This window comes from Artibeus jamaicensis, unplaced genomic scaffold (genome assembly GCF_021234435.1).
Source record: "Artibeus jamaicensis isolate MK-2021 breed Jamaican fruit bat unplaced genomic scaffold, CSHL_Jam_final scaffold_1019, whole genome shotgun sequence".
NCBI lineage: Eukaryota > Metazoa > Chordata > Mammalia > Chiroptera > Phyllostomidae > Artibeus > Artibeus jamaicensis.
The window spans coordinates 9,008,448-9,032,025 of NW_026522025.1; the positions used below are offsets into that span (position 1 = coordinate 9,008,448).

General features: G+C 40.9%; 1 protein-coding gene and 1 pseudogene across 7 annotated transcripts in view; both read left to right on the forward strand.

The window, feature by feature from the left end:
* The first annotated feature begins 5,330 nt into the window (after positions 1–5,330).
* On the forward strand, positions 5,331–5,759 carry LOC119042493 (mitochondrial import receptor subunit TOM22 homolog; annotated as a pseudogene).
* Positions 5,760–12,759: 7,000 nt separating this feature from the next.
* Positions 12,760–23,578, forward strand: part of FGGY (FGGY carbohydrate kinase domain containing) — a 385,020-nt gene continuing 374,201 nt past the window's right edge. For 3 of the 7 annotated variants that reach the window (XM_053655577.1, XM_053655578.1, XM_053655579.1), the window contains exon 1: positions 13,082–13,104. In XM_053655577.1, the coding sequence (XP_053511552.1) occupies positions 13,089–13,104 (16 nt within the window). In that variant the 5' untranslated portion in view covers positions 13,082–13,088. Of the gene's footprint in view, positions 12,809–12,919; positions 13,025–13,081; positions 13,105–23,578 lie in introns of those variants that run through there. The other 4 variants (XM_053655576.1, XM_053655571.1, XM_053655567.1 and 1 more) reach the window with 4 other exon arrangements.

Consider the following 23,578-nt stretch of genomic DNA (forward strand, 5'->3'; position numbering starts at 1 on the left):
TAGTCTTAAAGAGTTATGAATTGCTTTGCCAGGCGAAAAAAAAAGTTATGTAAATAAACACTTTAAAATTCTAATAAAATTATAAGGATGACCCTGTATAATATATATTATATGTATATTATGTATTACAATATATATAAAACTATATATATTTAAATGTAATATTTGGAGCTCCAGGTTTAAAATCCCTGATCTAAATAAAAGTGTAAAATATTGGTTAGAGGAAATAACAATTACTGGTAGACTTTTTTCCTTGGTCTTAAATGAGTGAATTTATTATTCATTTTAAAAACTCTTGTTAAATGAGGCAGGAATAGGTGTAAATTAATCAACTCTTTTGGTGGAAGAAACAGGAAACAATGGCAACTATTCCATCTCTCCTCTTCAAAGTTGGAGAGATTTAGTCTCTGCCCTCTTTGAATGTGCTAGAGCCTCTGATCCCCTTTTGGCCTTTTCTTTTGATTGAAGCTAATGGGAGTGTTCCCCCCTTATGTCCTCATTTTCCATTCCTCAACCTGTCCGGACTTTTGCCTCTGAAGGTTAACATTGCTATGAAGTAATGTAAATTAATCATTACTATTTAGACAGATTTATTCAGAGTTCTCTCCCACAGATGTCTTTAAGCACAGTGAATCTGACATCTAAGATTGCCCAGTGGGGTTGGATATCATATTTAGAGTGTCTAAGCCCAAAACTGAAAAAGAAAGAACCCTGAAAAACCCCACAACTTCAGATTTAATTGGAGTTGAATGAGAGAATGTGTTTCAAGTAACTGGCCCACTAGATCAGGAAATTATTCTCAAGTAAGATTGCTGAACATTGGTCTGGCTACACATAGAGATGAGCTTTGGTGAACTTCCTTCAATTAATTTGCCTTAATTGGGGGCATTAAAATTGGAGGAATGGAGCATTGAAGATAGACTTACCCAACATCTCTGGGTTGGATAAAATGTGCGAATTCACAGGATCACAAACATTAAGGTTTTACAAGGGTGTCTAATGAACAGCACTATTTCTTATTGAGCTTCCTTGTGAGCAGCTTCTCAACGGAAGTTCAGGTAGTGAGAGATACATTGATTGGTTGCCTCTCGAACACCCACCTCAGGATCTGCCCACAATTCAGGCATGTGCCCTGACAGGGAGTTGAACCCATGACCTTTCAGTCTGAAGGCCAGTGCTCAGTCCTCTAAGCTACACCAGCTGAGGTGGAAGAGAAAACCCTTTGCTGTTTTCGGTATTCTGGGGAGCTCATTTGAGTAGTATGCTTGTCACCATCTCCACACTTGAGTTCTTGTGAAGGGGACTTGTTCCACCTTGGGGCTGTAGGACTGTTATCCATCCAAGAGTCAAAATCTGTCTACCCCACAGGAATGAATTTTCATCCCTAAGGAAAAAACATGTCTAATCCTTCTTCCACTTGACGTGAAGCAAACTGTGTAATTAATTGCTTCATTTACTATTTCTTGAGCATTAACTACGTCCTAGGCACTGTACCACACACTGGGGTACTGTGGTGAACAGGCGAGATCTCGGATCTCATGGAACATGTATCTCAACCCAGGAGAGGTTTGATGACAACTGTGAGTCTTCTGGTCTGCAGGCTACCCACTCATGATTTCATAAACACCTGTGCAATTCCTTCAGCATCCTGCTCAGCCTCCTCTGGTTTTGCTCCGCTTGTCTAGGACCCTCTGGAAGGGTGAGACCTGACCTGAAGACCAGGAAGAAAGTAGGGGAGAGCAAGGTTGTCTCCGCTGTCCGAGATTAACTACTTTTCCTTGTGAGTCTCTGATGTTCTCAACATTATCAACCTTGCGTGTGAGCCCCCAGCTGCTCTGTGGGGTCGGGGATGAGGGCCACACCTGGACAATCTGAACGACCTGAAATGGGTATCAGTTTCATTCTGATCTGGAGCACTTGCATGGTAGGGTTACTCATGAATGGAGACCATGGACTTGGGGATCAAAGAGATCTGGGTTTAAGTCTCACCAACTCAGGCAGGCTGGGCCAACTTTCCCAGCTCGTGACCTCTCTGCTGGTGGCAGGGATTGGGGAACCGTGCTCAGAAGGACTCTGAACCTGCTTTAATCCTCTGCTGTCCCCATCTGGAAATTCGTAACAGTTTCTCAACGTGGGTCTCAATGATTTTGTAATAAAAGAGGGACAATATTGGTGCCAGACTCATGGCTATCTCAGAACAAGCAACTCCCTTGCAACTAATATAAGTAATCAGCACTTCTTCCATGTAGCACTAATTATGCTTTTCTGTACCTGTTCTGTTCTCCTAACTCAACCATACATACTTGAAAAAGAGGAGTTAACTTTTTTATTTTTTCCTTACCAGGCATCTGATTTCTTTGGTTGCATGTGACAAACACTGTTTCTGGATGATTTGATTTGAATTCCAAAAGAAATATTTAGAATTATAACTTGACCTCCAAACAAACAAAAATGATAGTATGGCTGGAGAACAAGGCTTGCAAATGAACAGGAGCCAAGATTCGATTGATCCCAGGTAGAAGATTCAATCCCAGGCAGCAGAGTTCTGGAAAAGGCGGAATGCAACGCCTACCATTTTCAGTCTCTGTCACTCTGCTATCAGTTAAAATCCCAGAGAATATGTGTCCATGACCTAGCTTGGTCCGCATGCTTACCCCCCAGACCAGGGAAGGGCAGGGCATCTGATGGCAGAACCATAGATTGGGGGTAGAGTGGACTCCCCAAAAGGAAACTGAGGTGCTAATAGAAAGGGGACATAAGTCCAGAAAAATAAAAACAAAACAACAAATTTCTCCAGAGTGTCTGCACTCTGCTAGGGGCGTTTGTATAGTATTCATTTTACACTACACAGGAGGCTTAGCACTCTGTAAGTATTTGCTGAATAAATGAATAATTGAGAAAACTTATCTCACCTTCACACAACTCTTGGAGGTAGGTAATATTTGCTCCATTTTAGAGAGGAAGAAACTAAGGATCTGAGAACTTAAATAGTTGTCTCAAAATCATACAACCAGTAAGTGTTACAGTTGAGATTAAAACTTGGTTCTCTCTGATTCCGAAGCTTATTTTTGTGCTGTGGCCAGCTGCCATCCTTCCTTGAAGTCTGCGTGAGACAGTGTTGCAGTGCCGTCCTTACTCACAGGTCTTGACACGTTGTTTACTGATGGATTCTAGGAAGTTCATCTGGGCGGGGAGAAGTTTCTTTTGTAATTCTCCTCTAGTTTCAGAAAGGAAGCGAAGCGAACTGTGTGACCTTGGTTAAGTAAGATCTCTCAGTCTCTTCAACACTAAAAAGGTGTGATAATGTTATCTCCTATAAGGTACAATCAGTTGAGAGGATGTTTATGAAGACTTCAGCACTGTTCTTAAACACAGAAAGCCCTCAGAAATGACACCTTATTTGCAGTTTCAAAAACGGATAGAGAAATGGGAAGAAAGTGCTGGGGGAGGCATCAGGTTTCACTACCATATTTCATGGAAGTGAGGAGTCCTCCAGCTGAGCTATTCATTTACACACCTCTTAGAAACGCATTGCCAGTTACACTAAGACACAAGACTTCCTCATCACTTGAAGTTTTAAAAACGTTTATGAATACTAAGAAAAATGTGTAGGCATAATTAGACATGATTTAGATATATTTTTAATCAAAATCTCTTTCAGACTTCCATAGCTAAATGAATATATATTTTTTTAATCACAAATTGCTCTTGCGTATGTATAAAAAAGGAAAATGCAAGCACAATACAGGTTTCCGTGGTCTGTTCAGCTACTGGTAAATAAGCCTGGGGAAAGAACAAAGCCAGGGTAGTCTGCAGAAAGAGCCCCTTTGAAACTTTTGTGGCTCTGATGAAACCATCTCAGGATCTGAACTGGCAGAGAAGAGCGAGGAGCTCAGGGGAAGGGCAAGAGGGGAGGAGGCAAAGCAGCCCTCATTAGTCATTTATTTTATACATATTTTAATTTTGTTTGGCCCTTGCAAAACCTATCTGTGTAGTTATTTCCATTTCCCAGGTGGGAAAATTGAGATTTACTTCTTTGCCCACTGTTAAGTTGTGGACTCAGTATTGGAACTGGGTCTCTGGCCCCACACTTTTCTGCCAAAGCAGACTGTCTCCTCGGGATACACGACACTGGTTAAGGCGTTAGTTACTAAGACTTCACATTCAAAATGGCTCATCCTTTTGGAAGCACTTTTTGAGTCAAATGTGAATGTGTTTTTCTACACAATATTCTCACCTTAGCCATCCAGAGAGTTGGGAGATGCAGCATTTCTTTTTTAAAAAAAATTATTTTAATTGTTGTTCAAGTACAGTTTTCTGTCTTTTACTCTCATCCCAGCCCACCCACCTAGTCCTCCCCACCTCCCTCCCATTTCCACCCCCCCTAGTTTTTGTCCATGAGTCCTCTATACTTGTTCCTGTAAACCCTTCCCCCTTTCCCCTGAAATTCCCCTGTAATTCCCTCCCCTCTCTCTTCTGGACACTGTCAGCCTGTTCTCTATTTCAGTGTCTTTGGTTATATTTTGCTTGTTTGTTTGTTTGGTTGTTTAGGTTCCTGTTAAATGTGAGATCATATGGTATTTTTGTTTTACTGCCTGGCTTATTTCACTTAGCATAATGCTTTCCAGTTCCATCTATACTGTCACAAAGGGTAGGAGCTCCTTCTTTCTTTCTGCTGCATTCAATTCCATTGTGTAAATGTACCATAAGTTTTTGATCCATTCATTTCCTGATGGATGTATCAGCACTTGACTATTGTAAATTGTGCTGCTATGAACATTGGGGCGCATAGGTTCTTTTGGATTGGTGTTTCAGGGTTCTTAGGATATAATCTTAGCAGTGAAATTGCTGGGTCAAAAGGCAGATCCATTTTTAGTTTTCTGAGAAAATTCCATACTGCTTTCCATAGTGGTTGTACCAGTCTGCAATCCCACCAACAGTGCACTAGGGTCCCCTTTTCCCCACAACCTCTCCAACACTTGTTGTTTGTTGCTTTGTTTATGATGGTTGTGAAGTGGTATCTCATTGTGGTTTTAATTTGCATTTGTATAAGAAATAAGAGCATGGAAATACCCTCACCCTCCTCTCACCAGGACATCATCAGGACATCATAAGGCTAGAGCAATTGCTGGTCATCTTTGTACCAAATGGACTGATCCTACTTGAGTATGAAGTCAATTCAATAATTAAGAAATAAAAAGTGAACGTTCAAAAAAATTAATTTCTTTCAATAGTGGACCCTTTGTTAAGTAAAACTGTTTTAATAGAATTTGTAATGTAAAATTGACAAGGTTCTGGTTAAAGATGTACGTATAGGTCCCCCTACAGCCATGGCCACCACCATTGCTGCCTCAGGTCCTGGGCTCCCTGTCCCAAGAGGAAGTGGTTCTGAAAGGTGATGCTGAGAAGACCGAGGAGGAGCTGGAAGAGGAAGACAATGAGGAGCTAGACAAAGACCCTGTTGGAGAAACTCTGGGGTCCAACAGAGATGTTTCCAGAGAAGATCAGGTCTGCAGCTGGAGCCACTTTTGATCTCTCCCTCTTTGTGGCTCAGAAAAAATGTACAGGTTTTCGAGGGCAGCCTTGTGGATTGGGGCAGCTTCCTTCATGACCCTGCTTCTCGCCATCGTCTGGGAGACCGAGAAGTTGCAGGTGGAGCAGAGCAGCAGCCGCAGCAGTGGCGGGTACTTCTAGGGCCTAACACATGTCTGTCAGGAGGAGGGCCAGGGGCTCTTCCTTCACTTTCTGGAAAGATCTAGATTGTTACTGCTATAATGGACCTGTCTTGGTGGAAAAGCTTGAAAATCCATAGTGTTTGAACTGCTAATTTTTTAAAAAGTCTTTGGCACATTGGCCTATATAAACCTGGTTGGGAGAATTTTCCCCATGTGTCTTATGAAGAGACCCCCTACTGGCACTCTGCCCTCCAAGCTATCCTGACTTACTACTTCTGTCCTCACTTTGATACCAGACTGCAGCAAGGTAGATGGTTACTCCAGCTCTGATCATCCTGCGTCTTTCCCTGAACTACCCCCGACCAGAAGCTCTCCTCGGTATCTCATTGTGGGTAGGAACTGATGCCACTGGGAAAAATGTGTCCCTGACCATTGACCACTGCTTTGTTTTGACATGCACACAACGTGAAATACAAAATGCATTATGGCTGTAGTGTAAAAGCAGCCACTGTGACCTTCTACGTGTGTTGGAAAAGAGGGAGGGCTGGCAGCAGCTTAAACCACAGCACGGGCTCTGTGGAGGGCAGAGCAGGGCTTACTTGCTCTGCACGTTTTGGCTGTTAGACCTGTGTGTGTCCAAGGGAAAAAAAAGCCGATGGTCATTTTTGTATTTAGAAGGCAGCTATGCTCACCACTATACCACCAATGCTGCACGTCATTTTTGTATTTAAATATTAAAAATGATTCCAACTGAAAAAAAGATGTATTATGGGTGCCTATGTGTGTATATATTTGTCTGTGTATGTGTGTGTAAGTATGTTTCTGTGTGTATGTATCTGTGTGATCTGTATGCCTGTGTGTCTGTCTACTGTCTGTGTGTGTTTGTCTCTTTATACATGAGATGTATGAGACTACATGCATATGTGTGTGTGAGTGTATTTGAGTGCACATGTATTCATGTAGCTTGAATGTGTGTCTACATCTCTGTGTGACTATATTTGTGCTGCATGTATATTTGTAGTTTAGTTCATGTGTCTCTGTGTCTGTTTTTGTGTAGTATATGATATGAGTTTGTGTGTGTATGCATGTGTCTGTGTTATGTATAATGTCTATATGTGTCTACATATGTGTCTGTATCATTAAATGCATGTACTTGAGCTAGTATGTATGAGTCTATGTGTGTATATGTTTAGGGAAAGGATAAAGCTACCACTATGCTACTCTATACTTGGGGTGAATTAGGAAAAGTTGCCCTATCCGGTGGGGCAGGAGCAGTCTCAGAGGTACAGTTTGGCCAGCCGAGTAGGGACTGGAGTTTAGCTCTCGTCAGAGCCCTCACCTGGTGCCTTGGAGAAAAGAACAACTTGGCTGGGGTGGAGAGCAACTTGGAAGGCCTGCGAATCTATTCAGCCTCTCCTTTGCTGTGCAGTCACCTTCCCATAGGATCTAGTCTGAAAACTACCTAAACCAATGTTCTCTAGTGGTTTCCAAATGGCATTTTTCTAGAGGAGTTCATGGCACAGTCCCTCCGACTGGAGGCCAGACACAGCACAGGCTCCGGGGGTTTGAGCAAGCATTTCCAGCAGGCCACCTGTCTCCCCCTTCCTTTGGCCCTGTCATCTCATGGCCCTGGACTCTCTTCTCCCACCTGTTGCCTTGTTACAGAAGAATGCTTGTTGGGGTTTAGGGTTGCGCATGGTTGTCGTGGCTCATCGCATAGTTTGCACTTTTATTAAAATGACTCACGGCCAAGAGGCTGTGGAGTTTGTGATTGGGTGGTGTTGGAGCAGAAGGCTATAGACGGTGCCAAACCAGATTAGATGGCGAGTGAGGTCTTGAAGCTGGGGAGTGGGTAAGTAGCTTAAACCTCGAAGAGAAAACCGGTACTAGAGGTGGAAACCAGTAAGATTACTAGGACTTGCAAACATCTGAGATCTTTATGTCCAGCATGAGCATCTCTGTCCACTTTAGCTTCTCAGCAGAAATACCCTCGTGGGCAGTTTGACGTGTGGTGTCTTGTGACTGATGACCTAGGGAATGTTGCTCCACCATTGTGAGCTTCTGTTTTCTCAGCAATAACCCCTCCTGCCTGATGTGGGTGGTCGGGAGACACTGCACACGAGGGTCCGAGCACAGTGCCCAGTCAGTGTCAACATAGTCTTTTCTTTCCCTTTGCACTCCATTGCCCCTCTTCCTCTCACCAGCCTTGGGGTGCCCATAGCACTCTCCTCTGTGCTTTTGGTAGAGCACCTAGCTCTGACTTAGCACTTAGCAAACTCAGTGTTCGGTTGAGTGCAGAGATGAAGGCAGGCAGATAGAGGGCAAGGAGGAAGTAGCAGGTAAGTAATAAAGTTGGAACATTCCCCCATCTTTGGAAATGAGCTACTGGCACCCTTTGCGGATCAGAGTTGAGCAAATAAATTATTTTGTGTATAAAATATGGCCGTAGGTGCTGGTTAGGGTGGGGGAGTTTAGAGAACCCTTCTAGTCAGCGTTTTCTCCTTACTGACCATCTGTTGGGTGTCCAGTGAACTAGTTCTGTTACTTTCCTCGTGAGATGACAGCATGGATTTGGAAGACTTAGAGTGCACCTGCAGTGGCACCTGTTCCTGCTAGAGGATCAAGTTTAGGGTGGCTTAAAGGAGCCCAAGTTGAGAAAGAAAGAGAGAGACAGGAGAAAAGTCTGATGACTAGTGAGGGACCCAGGAGGCAGGTAAGGGCTGTCACTGCCATGACTGCATACCTACCAGTTATACACCTGCCATTACAGAGCACTGTGTTAGTTGCTGAGATCGTAAAGTGGAAGGCACATTTCTTGCCCTCCAGAAATGTTCAATATAGAGAGTGGAATTGGGTACAAGACTGAGAAGTATGGAGCACTACCTGTCCGGCACTGGCAGAAATGTTTTAAGATGTATCTAAGAAAGAAATATTATTCTCCAAGGAAACTAAAGTGCAGAGAGGGTAAGAAACTTCGTCTAGGTCACCCTGCAAACACTTAGGACTGGGAGAGGAAGACAGGTTTATCCAGCTCTCATAGCCTTGTGCTGCTCTCAGGTCTACGAGCAAGGGCACCAGGGCAAGGTCGTGGAAGAGAATTCACTTTACAAGGGTCCCTAGGTTTGGTGCCATATGAGTAACGGAGAATGACTGTTGCAGAAGTCCAGAAGAGATGCATGGAAGCCTCAGATAGAAGGGGGAACTTTGCAGAGGGGGTAGGTCCTCAAATAGATACTAAAGGCAGAATACGAATCCAATAGAAGAAAGATGGAGGGAGAGACTTTCAGGTGGGAAGAGTTAAATTATGAGCACAGGCGGGAGGTGGGAAAATCCTCACCTTCTGGGTTTGTGTCATGCGGTGTGGAGTACTGGAGAGAGCACAGCCTGCTTCAAACTTCCTAACAGTGCAGCGGTAGGCCAATCACCCAGTCTCCCTAAGCCTCAGTTTCCCGGTCTGTACAATGATTGTGATAATAGCCACCTCACAGGGCTGTCGAAGACCTGAGACAATGTATCTAAAGCAACCGTTTCCACAAAATCCCCAATCTCAGTTAGACCTCAATCTAAATCATGTAGTATCCTATTTCCCCGCTCATAGTATCCTATTTTCCTTTCTGCTTGGAATTGAATCAATTTTATATCTGTGCGCTTATTTATTGAATGTCTATTTCATGACTGTAAATTCCATGAGAACAGGAACAATTCTGCTCTTTTCAACACCATCTCTTTAGTGTCTAGAACAATAGGCACTCAATAAGTCTTTGTTAAATGAACACATAAATGTACAAATGAATAAATTAACTTATGAATAAATGAATAATTATATCTGTATCTGTGCCAGGACTCCGAGAATCGCAGGGAAATGGTGTCTTTTCTCTGGTGAGAGGGCAGGCTGCTACAGCAGGGAGAGCCTTCCCAGAACGTAGTTGGAGAGTCACAGGGCCTCCACAGGTCATCGGAGAGAGTATCAGGTCTCCTGTCTGCCTCCTGTTGTTGCACGTAACTATCTTCGAGTGGGAAGAAAGTTACACAAACTTGCAGTTCAGCTGGCTCCAGGGTTTCACAACCCAGCTTTCTGTCTTGCTTAAATCTGGTGTGCTGCTTCACTAGTGTGACTTGTGATGTGCCAAGTGGAAAATGACTCTGCATGATCCCAGGCTGCCTGGCAGTAACCCTGAGTGAATGTCTAGACTCCCCAGCGACAAAGTCATCTAATCCAGTGCAACACAATAACCCTTTTTGCAGTGTGGGGAGGAGTGTAGGGGAAGGACAGATACACTAACAATTACTAGGCACTTGATGCATGGATTCTATGAGTTCCATGACAGAGGTCAGCAGAGAGAATTGGGTGCAGTGGAGGTTATACAGTCCCTAGGTGAGACAATGTAAATACAGTTAGATAACATTTACAGCTTTCAGAAATATGATTACATGTATACTGTTATATGAATCTCCCTGCAGCCATGAAAAATGAGAAAGCATGGATAATATTTGCATTGTTATTTATTTCTATTATATAAGGAAAGTGAGGCAACTGGGGACAGTCCAAGAAATAGAGCTGTTTTCAGCTGCAGATATGAACTGACTGCCCAGATCTCATGACTGTCAGTCTAGGGACCTTTCTCTTAGACTGCAATATCATGCACTGGCCTTTATATTGGCCAACAGTCTGAGCATGCCTGCATTGTCACAATCCCTCTGCCTTCCATAATGCATTTCCAATGCAGTTTTGTGATGGAGTATCATAACTGAATAAACCAAGGGTAGGCAAGCTAAGACTTATGGACCACATTGACCCATTGCATACTTTTGTAAATAAAGTTTTATTGAAAAGTAGTCAGGCCCATTTATTTTCTCTTATCTATGGGTGCTTTTGCATTACAAAGCAGAGTTAAATAGGTGCAACAGAAATTGTGTGACTCACGAAGCCTTACATATTTACTCTTTGGTCCTTTATCACAAAAAAGTTTGCCACCCCTAGAATAAATAAATGGAATGTTTCATTCATCATACACAGTGGGTTTTAACTGAAGGGAATGAGAATTGGCTTCAGAATTTCACTTCGGTCACTTAGCTGGATGCCTTGAAGCAGTTGTGGATATTTTCTGGTCCTGTTTCTGTACCTATCACCTTACAGAGTGGCTGTACAGCTTCCATGAGGTAAGGTGTATGTATTACGGCGAGGTTTGGTCCCATGTAACAGAAAACACAAAATAAAAGTGCCTTTCACCCAGCAGACCCTCTCTTTCATATGGAAGTTGCTCGTGGGTGTTGGTCTGATGTTGTAAGGTGTGAGAAATCCAAACCCTTCCCCCTCATTGCTTTATTGGGTATGCCTTTCATCTTTGAGGTCCTCTCTTGGTCCAGTGTGGCTGCTGGCATTCTGGCCACTGTGCGGTTGTTGCTATTACTACTAGTGATCATATGGAAATTAAAGGAAACACACCAAAATCAAGTACAAAAAGCCTGGAAACAGAGACATCCATAAAGACCAGTTAATAAATTGGTATTAATTCAAATTAGCCGAGATGAGATCTCCTACCATAGCTCATGAGGCAAACAGCATATTTAATTTATTCCATTTCTGGGTTACACTGAGGAAGATGGGGAAACCATGTTTTACCTGTGTTCATAATCTAACACTTTATAAAGCATTTCCATATTTATTACTTCATTTGCTCTTCAAAATATGCTGGAAAGGTAGGATGAAGAGGTCTTAATATTATTATTTCTACTGTACACTATGACTCACACAGGTGCTAAGTAACCAGATTCCAGTACCTCTTATTGTCCCAAAGACGGTTAGATCTTTGGATATTTGTTGGAAATGAATGGCACATAATCATTGGGTATAACAAAGAAAATGATCCCAAACCAGGATTCTGCCTCACTGAGCCAGTACCCTCACCTCTAAGACAGAGTGTCTGTTAACTTCTGGGTTTGTTGTGAGGATAGCAGACAGTGACTGTAATGCACATGGCACACAGGCCAGGTAATTAAAATCACTGTCATTAACTGGGCTTACTTCTCATATCTGGCATGTCCTTGAAAAGACACTTCCCTTTACTGCACAGGTTAACTTTTCTCGGAAAAGAAAAGGCTTCAACTAGGGGGTATGCTAAACTGTCTTCCTTATCTGGAATTTCATCAACCTGGGAACCAGCCTTTTAAAAGGAAACAGCTTAGATACAAGGTGAGGTTGGAATTCTCCCTCGGGTTACAAGCTACCTGTGCATCTCAGGACAGGCCAAACACGTTTCTCTCTGCATCTGTAAAATAGTGACAAATAGTATCTAGATTATTGGAAAGGCAAGGATTGTCAGGATAAAATTAGGTAGGTGTGTCCAGGACCCACAGATTTTAACTTTTTCAAAGGCAGAGACCCATCTGCTTTGTAGATTTCTTTAAAAATATCTTATTTAGTTTTAGAGAGGGGAAGGGAGGGCAAAAAAGAGGGAGAGAAACATCAATGTGTGGTTCCCTCTCATGTGGCCCCCACTGGGGACCTGGCCTGCAACCCAGGCATGGGCTCTGACTATAGGAATCAAACTGGTGACTCTTTGGTCCTCAGCTCCGGCTCAATCCACTGAAGTACACCAGCCAGGGCTGCTTTGTAGATTTAAAGACAGTGATACCATTTCGGAGGGTTGGCTGCAGGATGGGTAAATTCATGTAAAGTAACAGGAACAAGACCTGGCACAAAGTAAGTATTCAACAAACATTTTTATCACTTTTTTCACATCCGCCCACAACAGTCCAAGTGTTCAGTAAATGGTGAAGTGGTTATAAATGCATTTGCGTAGGTGTGTACCGTGAAACGGATCCCAGAGCCGGAAATTCTCGGCTGGGGTGGACAAAGCCCCATACGTGCCTTTCAAAGTACACTGGCTCCAGAGTTCCCCAAACGAGGTCGTGCCCCGCACCGCCTACCAGCAGAACTCCGCCCCAAGGCGGTGGCGAAACTGCAGGGGCCAATCCCCAGCCGGGTTCGAAGGACCAATCCGGGTGTATTTTACGAGGGCCAAGGCAGGCCGTGGGCGGGGTCTGGTGAGGGGCGGGGTCTCAGTTGCGGTGCGGCTTCACTCGGCAACCTGCAGAGCCCGCTAACTGAATTGTAATTTCAGATTGGACAAGTAGGTGATCCTCCTCTCATTCCCACGTGTGCATCGGGGGCTTTTGCAGACGCACGGCGCGCAAGTTAGCCAATCGGAGAGCACACTCGCCGAAGCCTGCCTCCCTTTTTCTGTGGTCACCGCCTCCTCTTCCTGTTCCCGGTCTGGGTGATTAAGTCTCATTCCAGCCGGGCCTTGGTTCCCGAGACGTGGTTGATTCCCAGTGTCCTCTCCTGGGTGAGGCATCCGGCCACCCTACGGGATGGTCGGCCTTTACTGCATCCCCAAGGCTGCGAATTAGATGTCTAGAATCCGAGGTCCTCTGCTTTCACTGTCCAGTTAACTGTTCACTCCCCCTCTCCTCCACTTTCCCGCATTTTAGGACATTTTCCCAGGCATTTTTGAGCCTTTGAATTCAAATCTGGCTACCTTAGGCACAGTAAGGCCTGTGCTGCTTGTAACTGTAAACGCTTTCAGCGGCTTGTGATGTTTGAGATAGTTTAAATGGTATAATGCTGTTTGGTTACAGTTATTCTATGTAGGAAAGCCCTGGGGGAAATGTATCAATTTTTTATTAATTTCTTTTAAGGGGTCGACACGATGCAAAACGATGAATTTCCTTAATCATTGGCTATTTCTCACTAAAGCACTTGTTTTAATTTTGTCCCTAAATTAAAGGACCAGTCATTAACCAAGAAATGAAAGAGCTATCATCGTCTGGTTAATTTTTAAAATGGGAGTTCAGGAGGGAGTACGCAATTATGCATTTGAATTGCAGATCTTCTCTTAGTATGTGGCAGTTATTTAGATAATAGTTTTACTTTGTCTTGCTTGCTTGTCCTTACATTCCCATAAGCCACCATGTGTATATCCTGATTTTTTACTTTTGAACTTGCTACCTGGTTTTTCCAGCCTTATCACTTGCCTCCTAGTCTTCTGGGAGTCTCCTGTTAATGAGGTCCTTTGCTTGGCTCTTGGCCTGAGGGCCACCACCTGGCTCAGAGGGACCAGCTGAGGAAAACCTCCTCCTAGTGATAGCCCAGAGGACTGCTATTAAGGATGATTGCAGGAAATAGACCAGAGAGGGTGAGAAGGGCCTGGAAACTGATTTGAGCGGTAGAAAGGTTGGGAGTCCCCATGGTTCGATTTGGATGTCAAGACGTGTATTAGGAGAAGGGAATAACCCAAAGCATGATCTTTGTCTTTTTAGATTAAATGAAGTTTACTGGGAGGAGACTGGGCCTTCTTACAGGCAATGTTAATCTTTGCTGTGGGCCTTGTCTTTTCCTAGAATCTGGTTACTTTTCCCTGACCTTTCACTTAGTTCAAATCACAGTCAATTACCAGCTGGCTTTGAAAACAATTTGAGGTCATGAATCTTGCCCTAAAACTCCCAGCCAGAGTGGGGGAACCACCCTGCTTCCCATGGGATTTGATATAATTATTTTCTTCGAATGTACTATAGAGATCATTTAACTTAACCCCTCTCCTGCCCATCTTTTTATAAGGTGGGATATAGAATCAACACGGGTGGTGTAAGGGGAGGTCATCTAACCAATGCTTCAGTTCATTCATTTGTTCACCAATCTTGTGGCACGTATGAGCCCAGACACTGGTAGGCTCTGGGAAAGTAAAGACAACAAGATTTATTCTTTGCTTGAAAGCTTTCACCTTATCTGCTTCTATCTAGTCTGATGAGGGAGATTATATGATAGTGAGATTGGTGCTGTGGCAAGGTATGCCGAAAATGCCCAGGGGGTAAGAGAAGGGGAAGTGGCCCAATGTAGGGCTTTGGGGAAAAACTTCCTAAAAGAGATAACCAAAGTGAGTTATGAAGCCTAGGTGTGAGTGGGATGGAGATGGACAAAGGGGCAAGGATTTGTGTTTATTTTATTTGGGAAGAACACGTGTCAAAACTATATTGCACATTGATTAGTAGGCTCATCAGGTAAGGGTGAGGTAGCAATCAGAAAGAAGGCCAGGTGAATGAGTCACATTAAGAGAATTTGAAATGTATCTCTCCTGTTTCAGAAAGTTAATTCTGGCTGCTGGGCAAAGGTTGTAGAGAGGCTATTATAATACAGGTGAAAAAAGGTTCGGATAATAGTTACGAAATGAAGAGAGATTGGGAGCATAGCATAGTCAGGAATTAGTCACTGATTGACTGTAGGGGGTGAAGAAAGAATGTGGCAATCATGATAGTGTGGGGAAAGAAGGCATTTTTAACTGGGGTATTTTTGAACAGCTTTATTGACATACAATAAACTACACATTTAAAGTGTCTAACTTGAGAACTTTTGGTGTAAGTATATACCCATGAAACTATCATCATAGTCAAGATACAGAATATTTCTAATACCCCCAAAGATTTCTTGTGCCCCTTGGTAAATCCTCTCTCCCTAGTACCACCCCTCCCTGCAAGCACCCAGTGATCTACTTTCTTCACCATAGATTAACATTTTTTAGGATTTTATCTGTGGGGTCATATAATGTATATCTTGTGTGGTGGCTTTTAGTCAGTCATCTTGAGATTCATCCATGTTATATGTACATACATGGTTCATTCCTTTTTTTACTGCGTAGTATTTCATTGTTATTATATTATACTTTGTTTATCCACTTACCTATTGGTAGTTATTGGGATTATTTGTTGCTTTTTGGCTACTGCAAGTAAAGCTGCTATGACTGTATACACAGACATATATACGCTTTCATTTCTCTTGGTTAAATACCTGAGAGTGGAATAGCTAGTTCATGTGCGAGGTGTATGTTTAACTTTTTAAGAAACAGTCACTTGTATTTCAAAGTGTTTGTGCCATTTTACCGTCTTCTCAGCCATGTGTGAAACTCCTAGTCGCTCCAACATTCTGTGTCCTCACTGTTTAATTTTAGCCATTCTAATGTGGAATCTTGTCATGTGGTTTTAATGTGTATTTCCCTAATGACTAATAATTTTAAGCTTCTTGTATGCTCTTATTATAAGTCCTCTGTCACATTGCAGTCATTTCATTTTCTTAAGTGTCTTTTGAAAAGCAGAATTGTTAATTTTGATAAGGTCTAGTTTATCAATTTGTAATCTTGATGGTGTCTATTTTATCAGTTTATTCTTTTATGGATGATGGTTTTGGTGTTGTATCTAAGAAATCATGCCTGGCCTGACTCAAATATTTTCTCCTATTTTTTCAAGCTTTATTGTTTTTTTGTTTTACATTAAATCCATGATTCATTTTAAGTTGAGTTAATCTATAGCATCAGATGTAGAACAGCTTGCTTATTTATTTATTCATTTTTCGTATCAGTTGTTCCGCATCATTTGCCGAAAAGCAAATCCTTTTCCAATTAAACTGCCTTTGCACCTTTGATCAAAATAGATTTACCATGTATATACATGGGCCTATTTCTGATTGTTTTATTCACTTCTGTGGAGCTTTCTGTCTACTTTAATACCAATAACCACAAAGTCTTGATGAGTATAGTTTTATAATAAGTACTAAAGTCAAGTAATATAAGTCCTTCAACCTTGTTTTATTTTTGAAGTTGTTTTGCTTATGGTAGGTCTAATATATTTCCACATGAATTTTGCAGTCATTTTGTCAATTTCAAAATAAAGGTCTACTTAGATTTTAATTGGACTTTTATTAAATCTATACATTAATTTGGAGGGAAAATCGACATGTTAAATATTGACTCTTCTGACATGGACACCATGTATCTCTTGATTTATTTAGGTCTTCCTTAATATCAGCTACGTTTGGTAGCTTTCAGTAGATAGGTCTTGAATGTCTCTGTTAGATTATCTGTAGGGATTTTATGTATTTTTTTATGTAAATGATATTGTCTTTTACAATTTCAATTTTCAGTTGTTTGTTGCTAGATGTGTGTTGATCACGTACGTATCCTACCATCTTGCTAAACTACTGATCAGTTCTTTTAACTTTCTCATAGATGGTACCATATTTTCTGTGTAGGTAATCATGTTCTCTGTAAATAAGGACAGTTTTACTTCTTGCTGTCAGTGAGGATGCCTTGTATTTCTATTCCTTGCTATAGTGCACTGGTTAGAAGCATTTCTTAAAAATCATTAACTATGATGTTTGATGTAGGTTGTTTATTCTTTGTAGAAGCCCTTTATCAGATTTAGGAAGTTGCATTCTATTCCTACTTTGAGAGGTATTGTTTTTTGGGTATTTGTCTTTAAATGAACAAGGGATGTTGTATTTTGTCAGTTTTTCAGTTTTTTTCTATAACTTTTGAGATTATTTTTTAAATTCTTAATGTGATGAATTATTGGGCCTGCCAAAAAGTCCATTTAGTTTTTTCTGCACAATAAAAGACACATTTTTTATTTTCACCAATAACTATATTGATTTTGATATTTTGAGTATGTCAGCTATCTCCTGCTATTGGCTTCTAGTGGGTAGAGGCCAGGGTTGCTGCTAAACATCTTCCATGAATGAGACAGTCCCCAGTGAAGAATTATTTGGTCAAAATGTTAGTAGTCTCAAGAAGTTCTGCAAATAACTTTTGACACATTCGATCAGTCACAGCACCTTCTCCATGCACTGCACAAGTGTTTTTTTTTTTTTGCATTGCAGTTGTGTTTTTACCTTTCTTAAAATAATAAAGCATAATATGCCAAAAATGTGCATTTTCTTCTGTCTTCAGTATTAAAATGGCTGCTCAAAAATTCACCAATTTTGATTGTTTTTTAAAAATGTGCACTGATATGACAGCTATCACAATACAGTCTAACAAAATTGTTTTGAGTGAAGTTAGAGACAACTAAGCACTATTAGAGCCATCATACTAAAAAACTAAATGAACTTTTTGGCCAACCCAATATCATCATTGATTTTTTTTTTTTTGCGTATTAAACTGACAGTGTATTCCTGAGGTAAATCTCATTAGGTCTTCTTATATTTTGTTGGATTCTATTTGGTAAAATTTTAAGAATTTTTGCATCTCTGTTAATAATGGATATTGATTTATAGTTTTCCTTGTATTGTCTTCTTAAGTTTTGATTATCAAGGTAATTCTGGTCTCACAGAAGGAGTTGGGAAGCATTTCCTCCATTTCAATTTTTTAGAAAGATTTGTGTTGAATGAACTTATTTCTTCTTTATATGTTTTGTGGAATTTACCAGTGAAGCCATCTCAGCCTGGAATAGTTTTGTTCTTGGGGGAGAGGGGGGAGGGAGTCAGTTGTTTTAATGGTATAGACTGTTCAGGTTATGTTTCTTCTTGAATGAAGTTTGCTAGTTTGTGTATGTTAAGGTATTTGTACATATCATGTAAGTTGCTCAAAGTATTCCCCTATTATCACTTCAATATCTGCAGAATCTGTTGTGATTGCATCTCCCTCATTTCTAATGTTGGTTATTTATGATTTTTTTCTTTATTTTTCTGATACTTCTGGCCAGACATGTATCAATTTTACTGATCTTCTCAAAGAACCAGTTTTTGGTTTCATTTATTTTCTCTATTGTTTTTGTTCTTTAATTTATTGGTTTCTGCTCTGAAATTTATTATATCCTTTCTTCTACCTCTTTTGGTTTCTTTTATTCTTTCTAGTTTCTCATGGTGGATGATGATGCCATATGTTTCAGACTTCTTTCCTAATATAGGTATTTGATATCGTAAATTTCTAAGTACTGCGTCAGCTTAATCCTCCAACTTTTGCTATTTTTTATTTAGTAAAAGTCTTTTTATTTTTTTTTTAAATTTTTGGTCAATGGATTATATAGAACTTTGTTATTCAGTTTCCAAATATTTGAGGACTTTCCCCATATCTTTCTGTTATTTATTTATAATTTAATTCCATGTGGTCACAGAACATACTTTGTATGACTTGAATCCTTTGAACTTTTTGAGACTATTTTATGGCCCAGAATGTGGTCTGTCTCAATAACTGTTCCAAGTGCACTTGAAAAGAATGTGTTTTCTTCTCTTATTAGTTAGAGTGCTTTTTATAAATACATGCGTATAAGTTCAACTTTATTGACTGCCAGTTCTTCTATCAATAATTGAGAGGGAGTATTGAAACCTCTGATGATAATTGTGGCTGTATGCATTTCTCCTTGAGGTTCTATCAGATTTTGTTTTATGTATTCTGATATACTGTTATTACATGCATTTTAATATTAGGATGGTTATGTTTTCTTGGTGAATCATCCCCTTTATTATTTCATAATTTCCGATAATATTATTTGCTCTGAAATCTACTTAGTCATTTTTCCTGGTAATATTTGTGCTCTAAAATGTACTTATTATGATAATAATATAGCTGCTCCAGCTTTCTTTTGATTGCTGTTTTATATTATATCTCTTTCCTCCTTTTACATTTTAACCTATTTGTATCCTTATATTTAAAGTGGGTTTCTTATAAGCAGCGTATAGTTAGATTGGATAACAAGGCAAGGCCTGACAGTTCCTGCCTTTTCTTTGGGGTGTTTAAGTGATATTTAATGTAATTATTTATATGATTCAGTTAAAGATACCATCTTGCTTCCCCCCTCCCTGTTTTGTCCCATCCGTTCTTCATTTTTTTCCCCTTTTTCTGCCTTCTTTTGGGTTAATTTTTTTGGATAATTTCACTTTTTCTTTCATGTTGGTTAATTAGATATAACTAATTTTTGGTATCATTTTAGTGGTTGCTTTGTGGTTTATAGTGTATATGTCTTTAATGTATCAGAGTCTGTGTTTGAGTGGCATTATACCACTCCACATAGGTTTTATTTAAGAACCGTACAACAATAGATTTATAGTTTTTACCGCCTAGCCTTTTTGCTCCTGTTGCTGCGTGTTATACATTTTATTTTTACTTATGTTTAAACCCTGTGATACATGCTTATTTTAGTTTTAAGCAGTCAATTACCTTTTTAAGACAGATAATTTTTAAAAATTCTTTTATGTGCTCACAACGTTCCCCTTACACTCTTCGTTACATTCTATAGACCCAGGTTTCCATGTGGTATTTTCCTCTCTTCCTCTTACAGTGTGGTTCTGCTCCTGATGAACTTTTTAGCCTTTTGTCTGGAAAAAAAATCTTTATTTTAGCTTCAACTTTGAAAGATTTGCTTTTTCCACACGGTCAGTAATTCTAGATATAAAGTTCTTTCTTTCCATTGTTCAAAGACCTTTCTTCTGTGTGTCCTAGCTTGCATTATTTTCATTTTTTTCTTTTGTGAATAATGCCCCTCCCCTTTTGTCTTCCCCAGGTGCTTTTCAGATTTTCTTTTTATTATTGCTTTTGAACAACTCGATTAGTATGTTTCTTGGTTTAGCTTAGTTTTCTGTATATTCCTAGATACTCTTGAATCTGTGGATTTATAGTTTCACCATCTGGGAAGTTTGCGCCCATTATGTCTTCAAATATTTCTCCTGACACCTTCTTTCTCTTCTTTAGAGATTCCCATTTCATATATATTAGGCCACTTGAAGTTTTTCCATAGCTCACCGATGCTCTGTTTGTTTTTTTAATCTATTTTTCTCTCACTTATATTTTGGATAGTTTCTATTACTGTGTCTTGAATGCCACTTGTCTTTTCTTCTCTGTTGTCTAATCCCATAGTCAGTTTCTCATGTCAGATATTCTGGGTTTCATTTCTAGAATTTTGACTTGAGTCTTTTTAAATATTTTCTGCCGGAACTTAGTTCAGTCTTTTCTCTAGCTTTCTGACCATTTGAAATCCAGTTGTGATAGCTGTTTTTAATAGCAGTGTCTACTACTTCTAACACATGTGTCAATTCTAGGCCAGTGTCCATTGATTTTTCTTGTTTCGGGTAGTCTTTTCTTGCTTTGCACGCCTGGTGATTTTTGATTGAAGACCAGACATTGTGTATTTTACCTTGTTTGGTGCTAGATATTTTGTATTTCTGTAAGTATACTTGAGCATAAGTTATTTGGAAACAATATGATCCTTTTGATTCTTGTCTTAAGGTTTGTTAGGTGGGACCGGAGTTAATTGTTCTTCACTACCGAGGTAAAAAAAAAAACAACACAAAAACCTTTGCATACTTTACCCAGTGCCCTGGGAATTACGAGGTTTTCAGTCTGGTTCTTGTAAATACGCAGTATTCGTGGTCCCTTGTGACGTTCACTGATTGTTCGAATACACTTTGGGGTATTTCTGGCTCAGAGAGTTTCCTCACATGCATACAGTGATTGGCACTCTTTGTAATACCTGAGGAGTACCCTTCGCAGATCTTGGATATTCTCCTGTTGTACACCCTGCTCCTCTGTTGTGCTCTGCCTTAGGTAATGTAGCCTCCCTGTTCTCCACAGATTGCTAACTCTGTCTCCTCCACCCAGGGATACTGCGGGACTTGGCTTGGGTCCCAGCATTAATAGCTTGAACAGCAGTTTCAGAATACCTCTCTACCCTGCCCCCAATCTCTCTGGGATCACTGTGCTTTGTTGCCTGATTTCCAATGTCCTAAGAACCTTTGTTTGCTATTTTGGGTTTGTTTTTAAAGTTGTTTTAGGTGGTGGTGGTGGGAGGAGGGGTTGAGAGTAAATATGGTTCCTGTTACTACATCTCGGCTTAAGGTGGAAGTCTTCAACTGGAGTTTTTAAAGACAATGTAAAGAAAGGACCACTTGAGGATGTGAGGAAGGGATTTTGAGGTGACGGGGCACCAGTCATAAGGGGACCTTTTCGCCCCTTAAGGCCTGGAAAAGACACAGTGAAGGAAGTTTATCAGAAGCAAACATAAGACGCCCTCATATTAGGATAATTTTCAATAAAGAAACAATTTAGAAAGATAGGGACAGCCTGAATCACTGTGGCTAGTAACAGCAGGTTTGTTATATTCCTAAACTTAACAGGGCAAGGCGAAGGATGGTTACTGACCAAAAAGGAGAAATCATGTGAAGAAGGCCACCTTGAGAGGATCTGTTAACCTTAGTTTAAGAGGTGCAACAAATTCAAGGCCACTCCACAGGAAGCAAGTCCCAACCTTACTCTCTTTCTCCTTTGAGGCTTCTGCTAATGCTTGCCATTGGCCAAAGTCAATTAGAAGACAGGATTAGAGAGCCTTGGAGATCTAGACTATTGTCCACAGGACCAGAACATCAAAGAAGGATTGAGAATGGATATGTGGTAGAGGAGGGGGGCAAATGGAGATAACCTGCTCAAGGAGTCACTGGTAACCTCTGATTTTCTGGCTATCGTATCAGTGTGGCTGGGGGTGCCAAGCACTGAGCTAGAAGAGAAGGAATAATAATACGTTTCGGGAAAAGAAGATTTGACATGCAAGAGAGACATGATGAGATTTCCTTCTCAGACCAGGCCTGTTTCCCCCTGGAGGCTCCCGTAACCCCCTCTTTATCATCTTAAATTGTTTAGAACATCTTTATCATCCGGGATGACAAATGAAGCAGAGTTCATGTGGGAGGTACATATACGATGATTTATGTGTGGGGTGCATTTAGGGAGAGTGGGGAAATCAGGTAGAAGTCATTCAGCCTGAATGTATTACCAGTCCCTTGGCCATCTGGATTTGGGGCTGAGCAACAATGAAATCTGTTGCAGACAGGGCTGAGAGCAGAGTAGCTGGAATTCTGCTCAACTGGCCATGGGGTGGAGAGGTTATGAAAGGACTCAGTAACTGATTGGATATGGGGAATGAAAGTTGAGAAGAAGACAAAGTCTGTAAAGTCAAGAATGATTCAGGCAGAGTAAGTCCAGTGTAATTTACCAGATTTTTTGATTGTAGAATTATGTGGCTAAATGAGGCCATTGTTAAGACGTTTAATGGTCATCATGTGATGTAGAGGAAGGAGCAGAGGACTGCAGTCCCATTCTGCTTTTCACTGGCTCTGGGAGGTTGGGCAGGTGACCTGCTTGCACAGACCTCAGTTACCACAGCTGTAAGTGGCGAACCCCTCCATGGTCGTTGGGGGGATTAGCGAGGCCATCTACCAGGTCACTAGTGCCATGCCTCCTGGCACAGAGTAAATGCTCATGAGAAATTTATTGATCCAAGATGAGGAGTTGCCCAAAATAGAAGTACATTTAGGAAACATTTGGATTCATGTGAAAATACATATTGAGGAAATACAGGTAATAATAAATTTCTAATGATCTATTAAGGGAAGAGTGGGGTTTGGAGGGGGCCTATCACAAAGTCCCCCACCAAAGACAGTTTGTGAAGACCCCGTTGCTCCTTTGGCCTTTTTTTCTGAACAGATTATTCTGATGTTAGTGTGTAGGTTAGATCCTGGGCTTGGTGGGCCACTGGTTTGCCCCACCACCTGTTGTCTCTGGAGGGCCTTCAGGAAGGTAGGGAAGGCCTTCTGTGTGTTTACCTGTGCTGTTAGCCCAAGCTTGCTGTCCCTCCACACAGTATCACGTGAAAATATGGGTGTCTCAAGACCCTGTTTGTTAAATATGTCAAATGCCCCTTCCTCCCCTTCCTATCTTGTTATTTTTTAAAAAGCAATGGCATGGAGGAACAACAGTTTTGGGAACTGGAAATATGCAGCATAGAGGAGAGAAGACTCAGTAGGAAGTTGTGAGAGTCTTCAAACATTTAAAGGGGCAGCTCACCTAAAAGGGATTAGATGGTTAGGATGATCCCATGGTACAAAAAGGCGGCCTAGAGGGTGAGAGCCGTACAAAGCAGAGTCTGACTCATTACAAGGAAGAGCTCTGTGATTACAGTAATAGCTGTACATTGTGAACATTCAAACAACATGTGAAAGTTAAACATCGCCCTCTCCGCTCCCACTGCATTACTTTTCTGGGCAGGTATTTGCGTATTCTTCCTGATGTTGGGTCTTTATACCGCAC